Source organism: Mobula hypostoma, chromosome 6 (genome assembly GCF_963921235.1).
Source record: "Mobula hypostoma chromosome 6, sMobHyp1.1, whole genome shotgun sequence".
Lineage (NCBI taxonomy): Eukaryota > Metazoa > Chordata > Chondrichthyes > Myliobatiformes > Myliobatidae > Mobula > Mobula hypostoma.
Genome location: NC_086102.1, coordinates 169,170,030 through 169,188,053, shown reverse-complemented (window position 1 = coordinate 169,188,053; position 18,024 = coordinate 169,170,030). Strand labels below are relative to the sequence as shown.

Below are 18,024 nucleotides of genomic sequence, written 5' to 3'. Positions count from 1 at the left end.
AACCCCCGTTTGACTGCAAAAGACCTTCTTGAAGATTTAGCAGACTCTGGAGTGGTAGTGCACTGTTCTGTGTAGTGACACCTGCACAAATTTGAGCTTCATGGAAGAGTCATCAGAAGAAAACCTTTCCTGCATCCTCACCACAAAATTCAGCGTCAGAAGTTTGCAAAGGAACATCTAAACAAGCCTGATGCATTTTGGAAACAAGTCCTGTGGACTGATGAAGTTAAAATAGAACTTTTTGGCCACAATGAGCAAAGGTATATTTGGAGAAAAAAGGGTGCAGAATTTCATGAAAAGAACACCTCTCCAACCGTTAAGCATGGGGGTGGATCGATCATTCTTTGGGCTTGTGTTGCAGCCAGTGGCATGGGGAACATTTCACTGGTAGAGGGAAGAATGAATTCAATTAAATACCAGCAAATTCTAGAAGCAAACATCACACCGTCCGTAAAAAAAAAAAAGCTGAAGATGAAAAGAGGATTGCTTCTACAACAGGATAATGATCCTAAGCACACCTCAAAATCCACAATGGACTACCTCAAGAGGCACAAGTTGAAGGTTTTGCCATGGCCCTCACAGTCCCCCGACTTAAACATCATCGAAAATCTGTGGCTAGACCTCAAAAGAACTGTGCATGCAAGACATCCCAAGAATCTTACAGAACTAGAAGCCTTTTGCAAGGAAGAATGGGCGAAAATCCCCCAAACAGGAATTGAAAGACTCTTAACTGGCTACAAACAGTGTTTACAAGTTGTGATATTTGTCAAACCGGGTGTTACTAAGTACTGACCATGCAGGGTGCCCAAACTTTTGCTTCGGACCCTTTTCCTTTTTTGTTATTTTGAAACTGTAAGAGATGGAAATAAAAAAGTAATCTTGCTTAAAATATTAAAGAAATGTGTTATCTTTAACGTTATGCCTTTTGGAAATCAGGTCATCTTTTACTTAGCTAATCACAGTAACAAATTTTGACTAGAGGTGCCCAAACTTTTGCATGCTGCTGTACATGCTCTTTGACCTATTTCCTGTCTTGATCAGATATTCCAGTATATTCCACCTAAATTTCTAATTGCTTTCTCTTGTATGTTAATTACCTTTAAATGGGCAATTATCTATTTTGCTATTGTTACTAATAGTACAAGAATAGGACAAAAGAAAATTGAGAGTATGAGGGTTGGCCATTCAGCCCCTTTAGCTTTCCATATCACTCTGGCATATTGGCTACAGTGTTTATCTTCCCTTCAGTGCCAGTTCTCCACAGTCCCTAAATTTAAAAAAATATATACTTTTTTTAAGCTTCCAAGAATACAACTTTCTGGGCTATTCGGGGTAGAGAATTAAAAATTCACTATCCCCCTGCATAAGGTGGCCCCTCTGCAATTGAAACCACCACCTGATTTTTGTAACTGTTAAATTCAATTCAGGTTTAATTGTCATTTAACCATGCATGAATACTCATCAATACAGCCAAACGAGACAGTGTTAATACAGGGTCAGGGTGCAGACACATTACCAACAGTCTCTCACAGTAAGCACATAGAAGGTCACAGGTCACAATCACATAATGAGAGTCCTGAGGTGCCGCTGCCACCCCCCGTCCATCCGCGAACAAGTTAACAAACCCATGTAAATTATCAGTATAAATAAAATGGCGCAGAATATTATATATAGCCCAAACTCCAGCCCACTGACATCATAAAGGTTGAGGGTGGTATGGATAATGTAGAGGGCTGTCAGAGGTTACAGCGGGACATCCATAGGATGCAAAACTGGGCTGTGAAGTGGCAGATGATGTTTAACCCAGTTAAGTGTGAGGTGGTTCATTTTGGTAGGTCAAATATGATGACAGAATATAGTATTAATGGTAAACCTCTTGGCAGTGTGGAGGATCAGAGGGATCTTGGGGTCCGAGTCCATAGGACACTCAAAACTGCTGTGCAGGCTGACTGTGTGGTTAAGAAGGCATACAGTGCATTGGCCTTCATCAACCATGGGATTGAGTTCAAGAGCCGAGAGAGAATGTTACAGTTTTATAGGACCCTGGTCAGACCCCACCTGGAGTACTGTGCTCAGTTTTGGTCACCTCACTACAGGAAGGATGTAGAAACCATAGAAAGGGTTTAGAGGAGAGATTTACAAGGATGTTGCCTGGATTGGGGAGCATGTCTTATGAGAATAGGTTGAGGGAACTTGGCCTTTTATCCTTGGAGCGACAGAGGATAAGAGGTGACCTGATAGAGGTGTATAAGATGTTGAGAGGCATTGATCTTGTGGATAGTCAGAGGCTTTTTCCCCAGGGCTGAAGTGGCTGACGTGAGAGGGCACAGTTTTAAGGTGCTTGGAAGTAGGTACACAGGAGATGTCAGGGATAAGTTTTTTTGCACAGTGAGGATATGGAATAGGCTGTCAGCAACGATGGTAGAAGCTGATATGACAGAGTCTTTTAAGAGACTCCTGGATAGGTACATAGAACTTAGAAAAATAGAGGGCTATTGGTAACCCTAGGTAATTTCTAAAGTAAGTACATGTTCGGCACAGCTCTGTGGGCTGAAGGACCTGTATTGTGCTGTAGGTTTTCTATGTTTCTATGTCAACTGGCCTCCAATGCCTGCTAGGTGACACTGTGGCTTTGAATTAGCCAAATGGAAACTCACGAGGCTATAGGTACTGGAATCTGGAGCAACAAACCAGGAGGAGCTCAGTGGGCCAAACAGCACTAGGAGAGGGTTGGGTACTGTCAGTGTTTTGGGTTGGAGTTTAGCCTTCAATGCTAGTATGCTTCTTAAGTAGGAATGCTGTAACTGTACGTAGTACTCAAGTATAACCACATGAGTATCAAGAATAATATTTCACTATTTCTGAACTCAGGCTAATATGTAATCTGCTTTTCTAGCCATTTGTTGTACCAGCCGACTAACATTGTAATTTGTGGTGTGTGTACAAGTACACCTACATCCCTCTGTACTAAACTCATCTGCATTCTTCATTAAGAATACAGTCTGCCTTTAGATTCAATTTACTAAAGTGCATAATCCTACCCCATTAAACTCCATCTGCCAGCTTCTCATGATTCATTCAACCATTTATATCTTGTAGATTCCAAATAATCTCATTGTAGAATGCTTTTTCAAATGGTCAGCTAACTAGGATACTTTGCACCCTGTCCTATTCTCTCGGTCATTAAGTAAGGTAAGGGTGAAGAAATGATCCTTGGGACAGTCAACTAGTTACATCCTTGAAAAAAATCTTCTCTTCTATGTGATAAACCAACTGGTGACTTTGCTGCCCTTATGTCTCTTGTGATAGTTTCTCCAGTGCTTTGTCTCTTGTGATAATTGTTGCAAGTTCTTCCAGAGGTTTGAAACCAGCTCATTAGATAGCTTGGGGATACTTGCACCATGGAGATTGGTGCTTTTGAATTAACTTCTCTGCCATTTCCTTATTTCCTATTATTAATCCCCCAGTCTCTCAATCAGTGAATCACATCCCTCATTTCATTTATCTATAGAAGCTTTTGCAGTTTGTTTTGATTTTACTTGCCACATTTCTCTCAATTGTTTCTACCTCCTTGTTACTATTGTAGCTGCTTGCTACAGGTTCTTGTAAAGTTCCCAGTTTTCCAGTCTATCACTAGTATCTGTCATTTTGTATACTGTAGTCTTTATTATTTTTATTAACCTCCTTTATTAACCTTGGATGATTCACGGATTCCCTCTTTATAATTGGGCTAGATTTCTGTTGAGTATTATGGACGAGTTATTTCACATCCACTGACCTGTTTCTTGACCTATTGATCCAGTCCACATCAAGCTACTCGAAACAGCTTGTAATTGCTCCTAAGAACTTTGATTTTGGATGTTGGGTGATTTCCCTTCAACTGTATCTAGAATTCTGTTATGTTATAATCGCTACTCCCCAGGGATTCTTATCACCCCCCCATCATATTTTATTAATCTTCGAATCCTGACCAAATTTAAAATAGCCATGTCCAGTATGAAAATGGATCCTTGGACCCAACTCATTCATTCCCAACCAAGATGTCCATCTAACCTCTGTGGCATGCTACAATCCCTTCACACTCCACAAATTATTCTTAACAGTTTGATTAATCCAGTTAAATCACTATATAGGTGATAATTTGAAACTCCTTTTTTATATACCTTTAAATATTTCAACATTTTTGCTACACCCTAGGATCATTACGGGGGTTTTAGAATTGTCCTTCTCTTACTATTCATTAATACTACATAAACTGATTCTAAGTCACAATCCCAAAGCATCTATATCACATTTCCTTGATTAATAAAAGTACCTTGCCTCCATTTTGTCTATTCTTAAATTCCCTGGAATATCGAGTTCCCAGGCTGCAACCACATCTGTTTAGTTAGATTGAAGTGCTTTGTTGCTTTTGTGCCTTCAAGTTGTCCATCTACTTACAAATTTAAGGTACATTAGATAAAGAACCAAAAATTTTGATCTTTCATAATTTTGCTTCCTGTAGGTTTACTTTCTGCCTCTCACCTTTGCTTATACTTTCTGCCCCTTGTCATATTTTTCATTTTCCTCTTCACTATTCTCAACCACTGCTATCATCTTTTGATTTTTTTTTTGCACTTTCCATCCCTGGAGACACAGAAATCTACAGCACACCACAGGCCTTTCGGCCCACAATGTTGTGCCGACCATGTAACCTATTCTAGAAACTGCCTAGAATTTTCCTACCACACAGCCCTCTGTTTTTCTAAGCTCCATGTACCTATCTAAGAATCTCTTAAAACACCCTATTTTGTCTGCCTCTACCACCATCGCTGGCAGTGCATTCCACGCACCCACCACCCTCTGTGTGAAAAAACTCACCTCTGACATCCCCCTTGTATCTGCTTCCAAGGACCTTAAAATTATGCCGTTTCAGCCTTGGGGGGAAAAAGCCTCTGGCTATCCATATGATCAATGCCCCTCATCATCTTATACACCTCTATCAGGTCACCTCTTATTCTCTGTCACTCCAAGGAGAAAAGACTTTAAGTTCGCTCAGTCTGTTCTCATAAGGCATGCTCTCCAATCTAGGCAACATACTTGTAAATTTCCTCTGCACCTTTTCTGTCTCTATAGTATCCACATCCTTCCTGTAGTGAGGTGACGAGAAATGAACATAGTACTCCAAGTGGGGGTCTAACTAAGTCCTTATCTAGCTGTAACATTCCCTGACGGTTCTTCAACTCAATCCCATGGTTGATGAAGGCCAACACACCATTGCCTTCTTAACGACACTGTCAACTTGTGCAGCAGCTTTGAGTGTCCTATGGATGATGGACCCCAAGATCTCGCTGATCCTCCACACTGCCAAGGGTCTTTATTATGTCTGTCTTCAAATTGGACCTACTAAAATGAACCACTTCACACTTATCTGGTTTGAACTCCATCTGCCACTTCTCAGCCCAGTTTTGCATCCTATTGATGTTGCACTGTAACCTCTGACAACCCTCCAGACTATCCACAACACCCCCAACTTTTGTGTCATCAGCAAGTTTACTAACCCACCCTTCTACTTCCTCTTCCAGGTCATATTAAAAATTACAAAGAGGAGGGGTCCCAGAACAGATCCCTGCAGAACACCACTAGTTACCATCCTCCATGCAGAATATGAACCATCTACAACCATCCTTTGCCTTCTGTGGGCAAGCCAATTCTGGATCCACAAAGCAAGGTCTCCTTGGATTCTATGCCTCATTACTTTCTGAATGAGCGTCACATGGGGAACCTTATCAAATGCCTTACTGAAATCCATATACACTACATCCATTGCTCTACCTTCATGTTACATTCTCAAAGAATTCAGTCAGGTTTGTAAGGCACGACCTGCCCTTGACAAAGCCATGCTGACTATCCCTAATCAGATTATGTCTCTCCAAATGGCCATAAATCCTGCCTCTCAGGATCTTCTCGAACAACTTGCCCACCACTGAAGTAAGACTCATCCAGAACCTCCTATTGAATTAATGCCTTATAATATCCAGTTATATATATTCAAGATATTTTCATACCATCACACTGTATTCTTCCCCTCCAACTATTAATCTGAAATAAAAATAGAAAATGCAGGAAATACTCAGCAGGTCAGGATGCAGCTGAAGGGAAAGGAACAAGGTACTGTTTAAGGTCCAGCATTTTCTGTTTTTATATTAACCACAGTTGAAGTATTCCCACTGCTTTGTATTAATGTCAAAAAGAAAGCTTTTAAATTTAAAAAAAAACTACATCCTGTGACTTGTTTTGAGGAGCATTGAAAGTGATCATTATTGCTGCTAGTTTGCTCACAGACTACTTTAATGTCTTCCTTTTCATGTAGACAACAAGAGTGGATAAATCAACAAAGAGAAGATATAGAAAGACAACGGAAATTGTTGGCAAAGAGGAAGCCTCCACCAACTCAAAATTTGCAGACCCCTTCCGCAAATTCTGAGATAAAACAACGCAAAGCAAAAGCTGTAAATGGAGCAGAAAATGATCCATTTGTTAGACCAAATCTACCACAGTTGTAAGTTTCTTTTTTAATTTTATTAATTGTCTTGTTAGGTTTTTACCAACTATGTTGTGGGCAGTGCCACACAACAATATCAGTCATTGATTTTTTTTTTTGCTTATTTTATAATGCAAATTGGAATTTGGAAAACCTGTTTGTGGAAGTCTTCTCTAGATGGCTGAGTCAGTCATATATGTAAGGTACATCTTATGATACAATGCTTAATCTTAATCTTTTCACCAATCAGAGAATCTGTATATACATTCAATGGCTACTTTATTAGGTACAGGTGTGTACCTATTAGTGGCCACAGAAGTGGAACTGGGAGTGGCCTTCTGCTGTCATAGCCCATCTACTTCAAGGTTCAATGTGTTGTGCATTCAGAGATGCTCTTCTGCACATGACTGTCATAATGCATAGTTACTTGAGTAACTGTTGCTTTCCTGTCAGCGTGAACCAGTTTGGCTATTGTCCTTTGACCTCTCTCATTAAGGCAATTTCACCCACAGAGCTGCTGCTCACTAGATTTTGTTTTTGTTTTCGCATCAGTCTCTGGAAACTCTGGAGACCGCTGTGCATGAAAATCCTGGAGATCAGTTTCTGAGATACGCAAACCACCCAGTCTGCACCAAATTCCACAGTCAAAGTCACTTGGATCACATGTTTTCCCCATTCTAGACATGCTCTCTTTTTGCTGCTGCCATCAGGAAGGAGGTACAGGAGCCTTGGGACTCACACCATCAGGTTCAGGAACAGTTATTACCCCTCAATTAACTTCATTTGCCCCATCATTGAAATATTCTCAAAACCTTTGGACTCATTTTCATGGACACTTCATCTCATGTTCTTGATATTTAATGTTGTCTTACTTATTGTTTTTGTATTTGCACAGTTTGTTGTCTTTTGCACACTGGTCGAATGCCTAAGCTGATGCAGACTTCCTTTGATTCTATTATGGTTATTATTCTGTGGATTTATTGAGTGTGTCTGCAAGAGAACAAATCTCAGAATTGTATGTGGTGACATATATGCACTTCAATAATAAATTTACTTTGCACTTTTGAAGTGATGTTTGGTCTGAACAACTGGACCCCTTGACCATGTCTGCATACATTTATACATTGAGTTGCTGCCACGTGACTACCTGATTAGATATTTGCATTATTGAGCAGATATATCTAATTGTGGTCACTGATTTTATATTCAGTAGACATGGAGCTTCAGCTTGTTAAAACATTTAATAAAGACATTAGAGTCAAAGAATTACATAACATAGAAATGGGCATGTGCTGATCATTTCATTTAAGAGTTTATTTGTTTATATATCCTTATGTTGATCCCAACTTAAGTCAGTTATTAATTTGTAATCACATTTATCAAATTGATTCACAAAACTAGTTTAGATGAGGCTGCATTGCTGTTGTGTTGAAACTCAAGTGGACAAAAAGCCGTTCATTTGTTTTAGGTGTCCAGTGGCATCGCTGATCGTTGCCCAGGCACAAATTCAAATTTGCAGTCAAAAATGCTGTCTGCTGGTTAAGACTGTGTTGTGCAAGTTTTAAAGGCTACATCACAAAACCAAAGAGTTGTTCCCTTGAAATATTCTATATTTTTTTACCTATTTCTGCCACTCTTGATGTCCTTGCCATTTCAATTTAAACCTTGGCTGCTATGTTTTCGCATTGATGGATATGAGATGGATGCAGCATCATAGCTGAGTTCAGATCCTCAAGAAAAGCAAGTGCTTTGTAGAGCAATGGTATTTTATTTCATTTGAGCATGAACAAGTTGGCAAAAATTCCAGGAGTGAGATGCAGCACTCCATGAACATTGTTGCAGTACTTCTGCTTGTCTCCGAATACTTGCTGATCTTGTGCTGTTCGTGCTAATCTTAAGCTATAGAAAGTATTCTGCCACAAGTAGCAATGCTACAAAAAAAGATTAATCTCCAGATCTTAAGAATTGACGTAAATAGATGCTTTATCAATTGTCATCATCTGTAAGTATCTTGATTATTGTGGATATGGAGTAAACTTTGAGTATGAAAATGGTACATCCTGTAACTTCTAAGTGTTATACTTTGTTATACATCTAAGTGTTTGTTTATTGCGCTTATTAATGACATGTTCTGGCAGTCTGTTGCCAGTACAATCTTCTATACAGTGGTGTGCGGTGGCAATGGCATCAACACAGGTGATGCTAACAAGCTCAATGATCTGATTAGAAAGGCTAGGAGACTGGACACACTGGAGGCTGTGGTAGAAGAAAGGACCCTATGGAAAATCCTGGCAATTCTGGACAATGTTTCTCGCCCTCTGCATGCCACCTTGGCTAAACAGAGGAGCACTTTTAGTAATAGACTAAGACAACTGTGCTGCTCCAAAGAGCAATATGTGAGGTCATTCTTGCCCTCGGCCATTAAGCTCTATAATGAGTCAATCTATAGTCAGGGAAGTGATGACCCCCTCCTGTTAGACTGTTTGAGGTAACTTATTTTTTATTCTTTCTTACTTCTCCTCTACTATTTGTATATCTGTGCACTTGTAATGCTACTGTGACACTCTAAGTTCCTTTGGGATCAATAAAGTAAAGTATAGTCTATTATACTTCCATTGTTCTGATTTTTGGTTTTCTTATTTAGGTTGACAGTAGCAGAATACCACGAACAGGAGGAGATCTTCAAACTTAGGTTGGGACATCTTAAGAAGGTGTGTTAATTTTGATTAATTTTATGTGGAATAGGAGGTTAGAAGTGGCCTTGGTGAACTTCTTGATAGGACAGGATACAAGAGGGGAATGATATGTACCCAGAATTGAAAGCAAAGCAGAAAAATTTAATGATTCACTCTTTGTAAAGTAATTTTTATGAATGATCAAATGTCTTAATTTCCTCAAATATTTGTGCATTAGTTTAATAGTGTTTTGTGACCAAGAATTCCACAACTATTTATTGAGTTTTTAAATGCATTTGCTATTTGTCTTGTATTATTTTTTTTAAATCATCTGTATGACATCTATGCAATCTTCATAGCCCCAATACAACATGAATGAACTTTTCAAGTCCTGTTCATTGTTAATCAATCACTCTTTCCTGGAAGTATCAGAGTGAATCCGTACTGCAACTTTACGTTGCTTAATCTGAATGAATTTTCATGTGATTTTAAGTAAAATATTGTAAATTTCATCCATGATAAAGGTGATGGTCACCATTTGCATTTTGGATTGGAATCTATCTGTTTCTTAAATGCTTCATTTTAAATATTGCATTTAAAGTTTTAGTCCTGGCATCAGAAAATTATTCCCTCATTTCAATTTGAGCTATATGTAGTATGGTAGCTGTCTGTCCAGTTTGTCAGTATGTAATTCTCCAATTTAGTTACATAAGCAGAACTTGTATTTTCCCCTTAATTTGTTACATTGATCTGCTTAACCAATAATAAAATCACTAAGACTTGCTGGCTACCCCTTGCCTTATATTTATGACTCTGGTGGTCTCTGTTCATCTTCTCTAATCATCTTTCTTATGAACATATGCTTCTTTATTCCACTGACAACTTTTGCGATGTCTTTTTTTTAAGATTAACTTCTTTTGGAAACCTATTTAAGCAACAGATTGTTATCAATTATGACACCCTTTCATTTCTGAAGCTGGGCTACTGATCCTGAGTTTAAATTCTCTGCTGAAGTCATTACATAAACTGGATTGCCTGGGCTACAACATATCCTGAAAGATGAGTTATTTGCATGGATGATGAGACTTGACTGTAGTTCAACTATTTTCCTTTGTTGTAAACAGGAAGAAGCTGAGATTCAAGCTGAACTTGAAAGACTGGAGAGAGTCAGAAATTTGCACATACGTGAACTTAAACGAATAAACAATGAAGACAGTTCACAGTAAGTTATTTAATGTTAAACTTGAGATGTAAAGTGCTTTTTAAAATCTGTTTCAAAGTATTTCACAGACACAGACAATATCTTGGAATGCAGTCACAATATATCCATAGCTGTTAGTAAAATAACTTAAAAGCGTAATGCTAAATGCTAACGATCTGAAAAACCAGAAAATACCGAACATTTTCAGCTCTCCCCACATCCATGGAAAGAGAAGCAAAGCTGATGCTTTAAGTCTCAGACCCTTTAGCAAAACTGGGCATGAGAGAAAACAAGTTAGTTTTAAGTTGCAGAGAGGTTGGGAAAGGATGGATAATGTACATATAGGTTCATCTAAGTGATGAGAGCTGTTCATGAAGCCACTTACTTGATAAATTAATGAAGGGATGAGAGAGGAGAAAGATAACAAATGAAGGAAAACAGTGAAATGCAAGTAAGAGTTGCAGGAAATCATCAGCAGATTGTGCAGTATCCGTGAGAAAAACTGAGTTATAGTTTGGTTAGAAAACTAGCAGAACTGTCCAGTTATGATGCAGACTGAAAACTGAAATTGCGGAATGTGATTTTGAGTTCAGAAAGCTGCAACATGCCTGCTTCTCATTATATTGAACTTCATTAGATTAGTGCAAGATGCCATAGACAGGTCAGGTAAGAATGGAGGACTGGGGACAGTCAGTAGGAAGAAATGAATGCAGATGCTTCACCAAGTGGTCATCCAATTCATATTTGGTCCACCATTGTAGAGGAGACCACATCTTGAACACATATGAATGCAATGTGCTAGTATGGAAAAAGTGCATCTAACTTGCTGTTTCATCTGGAAAAAATGGTTTGAAAGCAAGAAAAGAAAAAAGTATTTAATCTCCAACAGTCACATAGGAAAGTACGATGAGAAGAGTAGTAGAAAGAGATAGAAAAGTAGACCAAGGAGTTGCGAAGGAAGAAGTATCTTTGGACTGCTGAAATTGTCTTTCTTTTCTTTTCTTCAATCTTTTTATTAGTTTCACAAAATATAAACATGACAAAGTAGTAATACGAAGTTATTGGGAATACATTGTTATAATTAATATGAGTAATTATAAAACTAAAAAATTAATTGACAAAACTCACAATCATAAAGGATACCAATGGATAATACAGAACAAAAAGAAAAAACTAGAGAAAAATCATGAAAAAGGGAAAAAAAATAATAACCCTCCCCCCACCCCCCAAAAAAACTAATGTAAACAGAATTAATCAACTAAACTAAAAAAAAACCTGGGCTGTTTTAACATCATAAAAAATGGGAGAAAAGAAAACCTTAGTGTCGACGACTCCGTTCCTCTCATGGACTGCTGAAATTGGAGGCAATGTGAAGATATAGGTTTCCCCCGCTATCCGAAGGTAGAGCGTTCCTATGAAATGGTTCGTAAGCCAGAATGTTGTAAAGTGAATAAGCAATTACCATTTATTAATATGGGAAAAATTTTTGAGCGTTCCCAGACCCAAAAAATAACCTACAAACTCATGCCAAATAACACACAAAACCTAAAATAACAATAACATATAGTAAAAGCAGGAATGATATGATAAATACACAGCCTATATAAAGTAGAAATACTTTTCTGCAGCACTGTCTAGCACAGCTAAAATCTCACGGCAGTACTCTCAGCAGAAGCTCTCTCGGCAGAAATACAGCACAAGCACTCTCGGCAGAAACACTCTCTCCAGTAACCTTTAAGCTATGAAGCTGCTAAATCGTACCAAATAACACATAAAAATTCACAGCCAATATAAAGTAGAAATAATGAATGTACAGTGTAGTTTCGCTTACTGGAATTGGGAAGACTCCAATAAATTGCAGTTTCGTCACAATTAAACACTTATATGAATAACCACCTGACGCAATCGGCAATCGCCTCTGATCTGGGCTGACATTTACGTGCCGGGTGGCACCTAATTAATTAGCTTGTTTATTTCGACTTTTTTCTTAAAATGTGCTGGGTGCGTCCCGACTGCCGCTGCACCACTGCATTCTTCGCAGCAGTGTATCGGTTGGCGGCCCGGAGGTTGGGGACCACTGCTTAAACTATGAAGCTGCCTTGCCTCAGAAACCAATCAAACCACCCATGACTACCTTTAAATTCCACTTTCGCAACACTTTCATCACCATTGTCCAGTGTTTTCTGATTCAGCTTATTAAAAAGACTGATTTCTCCTTAAGTATAAGAAAACTTAACGGAACACCACGCTTTGTACACCCATCAATCCACTCAAGCAATAGACTTTCCATTTTATCCATTATTGGATGCCGACTAAGAGAGACCACTTTGCTATGAGCAGAACCAACAGTAACATCGGCAGCTTTCAAAATTCTTTCTCTCTGCGTATGAATAGTGCGAATGGTGGACGCAGGCAAGTTCAACGCGCGGACAGTGTCCTTACTTTGTTCACCACGATTGAAACGCTTAATTACGTCTAGTTTTACACTAAGTGTAACACCCTTACGAACTGTTTTAGGTTTTTCCGATACCTTAGAACTCATCTTGCTTAACGGATGCACAAAATAAATCGAGATAAAGCACATGTTTAAGCAATGCCAGCTAGAATGCAGTTCCAGGGGAGGAGCTTGGTTGTTCAGGAGCACGCTGCCTTTTTTCGTAACAGCGAAAACAGGTAACTAATGTAGGTCTTTCGTAACAGCGAGGTGTCGTAAAGTGAACGTTCTGAAAACGGGGACCACCTGTATCTGGTGGTGTCATTTTAATGAAGATGAGGGAAATTGCCAGAGATGATCTGTTGAATATGAAGACCATTGGAGGGGAAAGAGGTCAAGGAGAGCTCTGTTCCTGCTGTGTTCAGGAAGAGAGGGGTTGAGAGTTGACCTGGGAAATTTGAGGTGAAAACTGGCTGTCCACCAGTTGACTACATCAATAGCTTACCACAGAAATCCTGGCTTCTCCCTGTTTGAGCTTTTCTTTGTTCTATTCACTGCATTTAAGCAAACTAGTTTTCTCTATTCCCAATTTTAGTAAAGGTCTTCAAACTGAAACATCATTTATTTTCTCTTTCCACAGATAAGTAGGTTAATAACTAGCATTTATTGATAAAAGTTGAAAACACTGGATATATTCAGCAGACCAGGTGGTGTATGGAGAGAAAACAGCTAACATTTCTTAATTTTGGTTCACCTTGAGATATTAACTCTACAGGAATTAATTGGTATGCTGAATATGTTCATAATTTAATTTTTATTTACTTCTGTAGTTGAGAAATAATTGATCTGCTTTTTAGATTGATATTCTTGCTTTCTCAATATGGTGGTAAATTTATAAAATTTCTATATAGATATTGTATTTCATTGCACTTCAATTCGTTTGTTTTTCCAAAGCATCCACTCTCACTACTCCTTCACTAGGAATTTCTGATGATTTGAAATTCGTTTCTTGGGTTAATTTTTCTAGTACAAACATTTTGAATCTTTAAAATGGTAGACTGTATATCAGATCAATTCGGTCATATAATTCAAGATCTTTGCAATTATTCATCAGACAGAACAGTTACTTAAGCTTGATTTTTAACTGCTGATTTGCAAGCAAAGAATGAAAATCCATTACGTTCATTCATCCCAGTTCAGATTGCTGTTCTGACTTCACAATCTCTTCAGTTCATCTCTGTAATTTTTCCCGTTATGACACAGATGGCCATGATATAACTATAAAAAGATGAGGCATTATTCTACATTTTTTGATTCTCTGGGATCATTTTCTCAATTCCATCCCTGTTCCAGGGCATCCGGACTTTATCTCATTACTATCTTCATACTCTTCTCTTCTCTTCCCCTCCCCCAACACCCCCGTATCCATATCCAAGACTTACTACTCTGGTTTTAGCCTTTTGGCAAAAATTATAGTAACTCTAAAATGGAATGCTCTTGATTACTATTTGTATGTGTTTCTGATTGCAAAGATATCAAAACCTCTTCAGTTTCAAGCAGTAAATCTTTTTCACCTTAACAACCAGCCATGTCTTTACATCATAAGCTGTTACCTGGTGTAGCTGATGCTTATCAGATCTTACATTTAATAACTGAATATAGCTTTAAAATATAAAAACTAAAGGTTTTTTCTCCTTGGTTAAATGAAGATAGAAAATCTTGAATGGGAGGAATTCCATTCTCTATCTTTTATCAATGCTTTCCAGTTCAATTTTAGAGATTAAATACAAGAATTGTTCAAATACCTTTCCTCCTACACAGAAAAGGTCTCCAGTTGTGCCTTTATATTTGCTCCTGGCTACAATTCCTGGCTGTTGTTGGTCCAAAATTGTTTCTTTACTCTACCTCTCTGATAAAGATACTATAAATAATTCTCTCCTTTGTCTTCCAGTCATTCAGTCCCTCTTTAATTCCTTTGTTTGAGCTGCTGCATATTGACGTCATTAATTTTATTGCTAATTCTCCAATATTGAACTTTTCCTCCTCCATGGTAACAAAAACCTACACAATTTTTTTTGAAATTGATGATTTTAATTGATATTTGGTGAATCCATTTCAGGATCTCCTAGTGATGGGCATTTCAATATTTAGTATCAAGTTTCCAAGATAGATATTTTGATCATGTTCACATTTAACACAATACAAAAAAAGGTTAAGTACAGAAAACTTGCCTGATTTCACAATGTTCATGGAAACTAAAATTATTTATTTTTAGATTCAAAGATCACCCCACATTGAATGATAGATATTTATTGCTACATCTACTTGGACGAGGAGGCTTCAGTGAAGTATATAAGGTATGCTTTGAGTTAGAATATCACATGACTTGTTCAGAGATGGTAGGTTCTCTGTTGTAGCGGCTGAGCAAACTGTTTATAATGCATCATGTGACCTTGTGAAGTGTGCATGTACATTTATTATATTCATTAAAGTAAGAACCTTCAACATTCATGGTTCAACTTTGTCATTCTTTGTTAAATAACTATTGCAAATAGTTTGACTTCGAAGTCATTTTACCTTTTGTTTTTAACTTGTACCTTTTGAGTTTTGTAACATTTGAACTTTGCTTCATGTTTTTGAAGCATTTTCTTGGGATCCTGTTCACAACATGACCAGAAGGTGTATTACTGAGGAGGAATGATTGTATAATTAACAGTAGAAAGTTATTTTGGGCATAATTGAACCCATTTTACCCTGGGCAGACTATAAAGTATGTAAAATTAGTGCTTTAGTTTTGATATCATGAACTCTGTAACCAACTACGGTAGTGACTATGCTGTTACTGCTTTGCAACTGGTTGGCTACAGTTCAAGTTAATTCATGCTGATCATTGCAATACGTTCACTTCTTAAAAGTTGACTTGTAGCAGCAACTAGTGGTGGATGGTGCCGTAACTGTTTGAAACTTACATCAAAGCGTGGCTGATCTTAGACAAAAGAGGATTCACTGATTATTCACGGTGGCTTTTGTAAATGATTGGAGAGGAGAGAGATCCTGCTCCCACAGGAAGTCATTGTACAGGTAGTTGAGTGGCAGTTTAAGGCAGTGGTAAATCGAATTACCTCCGAGGACCTGACTGACGTAGCAAGAGATTTAATGACTGTGCATGTTTGTTCAACGTTTGTGAATACTTTTGCCATTTTCATCAGTTGTATTACCTGCTTTGCCATTATCAACAATACACTTCCATCACTCAGCAATCGCACTGAAAGAGGCACTTCAGGCCACTTTTTTTTTAAACCATAGCTGACAACAACACTGCCCATTCTGTTTTAAACCAAAACTCATTGCAACCAACTTCCCACATAATACACAAATATCTCTGCTTTCTACAACCTGTATATGGCATAATCCTGATCACAAACAAGAGAAAACCTGCAGATGCTGGAAATCCAAGCAACACGCACAAACTGCTGGAGGAACTCAGCATGCCAGGCACCTTGGAAAAGACTACAGTTGACGTTTCTGGCCAAGACCCTTCATACTTCCTCCCTCACTACAATTCAGGGCCCAAACAATCCTTGCAGGTGACGCAGCAATTCACCTGTGAGTTTGTTAGGGTCATCTATTGTATCCAGTGCTTCAGGTGTGGCCTCCTGTATAATTGGTGAGGCCCAATGTAGATTGGGAGACTGCTTCCCTGAGCACCTAGCTCTGTCTGTCAGAAAAAGCAGGATCTCCCAGTGGCCACCCGTTTTAGTTCCATTTCCCATTCCTATTCTGACATGTCAGTCCATGTCTGCCTCTACTGTTGCGATGAGTCCACACTTGGGTTGGAGGAGCAACACCTTGTATTCTGTCTGGGTAGCCTCCAACCTGATGGCATGAATATTGATTTCTTGAACTTCTGATAGTGCCTCCTTCCCACCCCCCCCCCCAAACCATTTCCTATTTCCCCCTCACATCTTGTCTCCTTATCTACCTATCGCCTCCCTCTGGTGCTCCTCTCCCTTTTCTTTCTTCCATGGTCAGTCATCTTCTATCACATTCCCCTTCTCCAGCCCTGTATCTCTTTAACCAATCAACTTCCCAGGTCCTTACTTCGCCCCTTCCAGTTTCGCCTCTCACCTTCCTCCCCTCGCCGCACTTTCTTACTCTAACTTATTCTTTTTTCCGGTCCTGATGAAGGGTCTCAGCCAGAAATGTCGACTACACTCTTTTTTTCCCCATAGATGCTCCCTGGGCTGCTGAATTCCTCCAGCATTTTATCTGTTTCTTGTTATCTTGTTCTTTCAATTCTCTGCCTTCACCACACCCATCTACTTGCCCTACCTTCACAAATTTTATCATAACCCTACCTTCGTGCCTTTCTCCTTTCAGATGGCCAGAAGCAGCTGACCAGCAAGAGAATAATGGAAGTACCTTGTCATTTGATCTGTCATTCAGTTGAGAACTCAGATAAGAGCACCTAGAGGTTAACTGAAGGTGGGATTCATACATTAGTCACTAGCATGAGTTGACTGCATCCAGGCCAGGGAAAGGTCAGTTAAAATGACTGTACCATAAAGTCTGAGATGACAAGAATTTCAGATGACGACTTCAGTGGAGTATTCTACCATGGATGCTTGAAGAGAATTTGTGGTGAGGCTTTTAATGCATTGGCAGGCCTGCCAGAAAGTCTGTGAAATGTCAGCACAGTTTCAAACTTGCACAGAACCTTGAGTGGAGCAACACTCACAACACACTGGAGGAACTCAGCAGGTCGGGCAGCATCCATGGAAAAGATTGGGGACCTTCCGGCCCGAAACGTCGACCGATCTTTTCCACGGATGCTGCCCGACCTGCTGAGTTCCAACAGCATGTTGTGAGTGTTGCTTTGACCCCAGCATCTGCAGATTATTTTGTGTTTACCTTGAGTGGAGCCTTCCTTTTGAAATTAATCTGGTGTTTAACCACCGTGCAGCAGTTTTCACCAGCTTGCGCGAGCAGAGTTGAACTACTGATGAGACAAGCCTGTAATGGTGGTTTTGAGTACTACTAGTCAAAAGGAGCTTTGTATCAAGTCACTGACATGCCAGCAATCTTTTCTCCATCTCCTGGATGTGGAGTGACTGTGCAATGCAGACCTGCTCTCAGGGCAGCAACATTCCTCCTATTGCCAGCTGCCTGCTGCCCGGCCCTAATGGCTGCA

General features: G+C 39.0%; 1 protein-coding gene across 5 annotated transcripts in view; it reads left to right on the top strand.

Moving 5' to 3' along the window:
* LOC134348604 (serine/threonine-protein kinase tousled-like 1) overlaps positions 1–18,024 on the top strand; it is a 142,754-nt gene that overhangs the window by 95,062 nt on the left and 29,668 nt on the right. For all 5 annotated transcript variants that reach the window (XM_063052228.1, XM_063052227.1, XM_063052229.1 and 2 more), the window contains 4 exons: positions 6,353–6,541; positions 9,168–9,234; positions 10,323–10,420; positions 15,109–15,190. In XM_063052228.1, the coding sequence (XP_062908298.1) occupies positions 6,353–6,541; positions 9,168–9,234; positions 10,323–10,420; positions 15,109–15,190 (436 nt within the window). The remainder of the gene's footprint in view (positions 1–6,352; positions 6,542–9,167; positions 9,235–10,322; positions 10,421–15,108; positions 15,191–18,024) is intronic.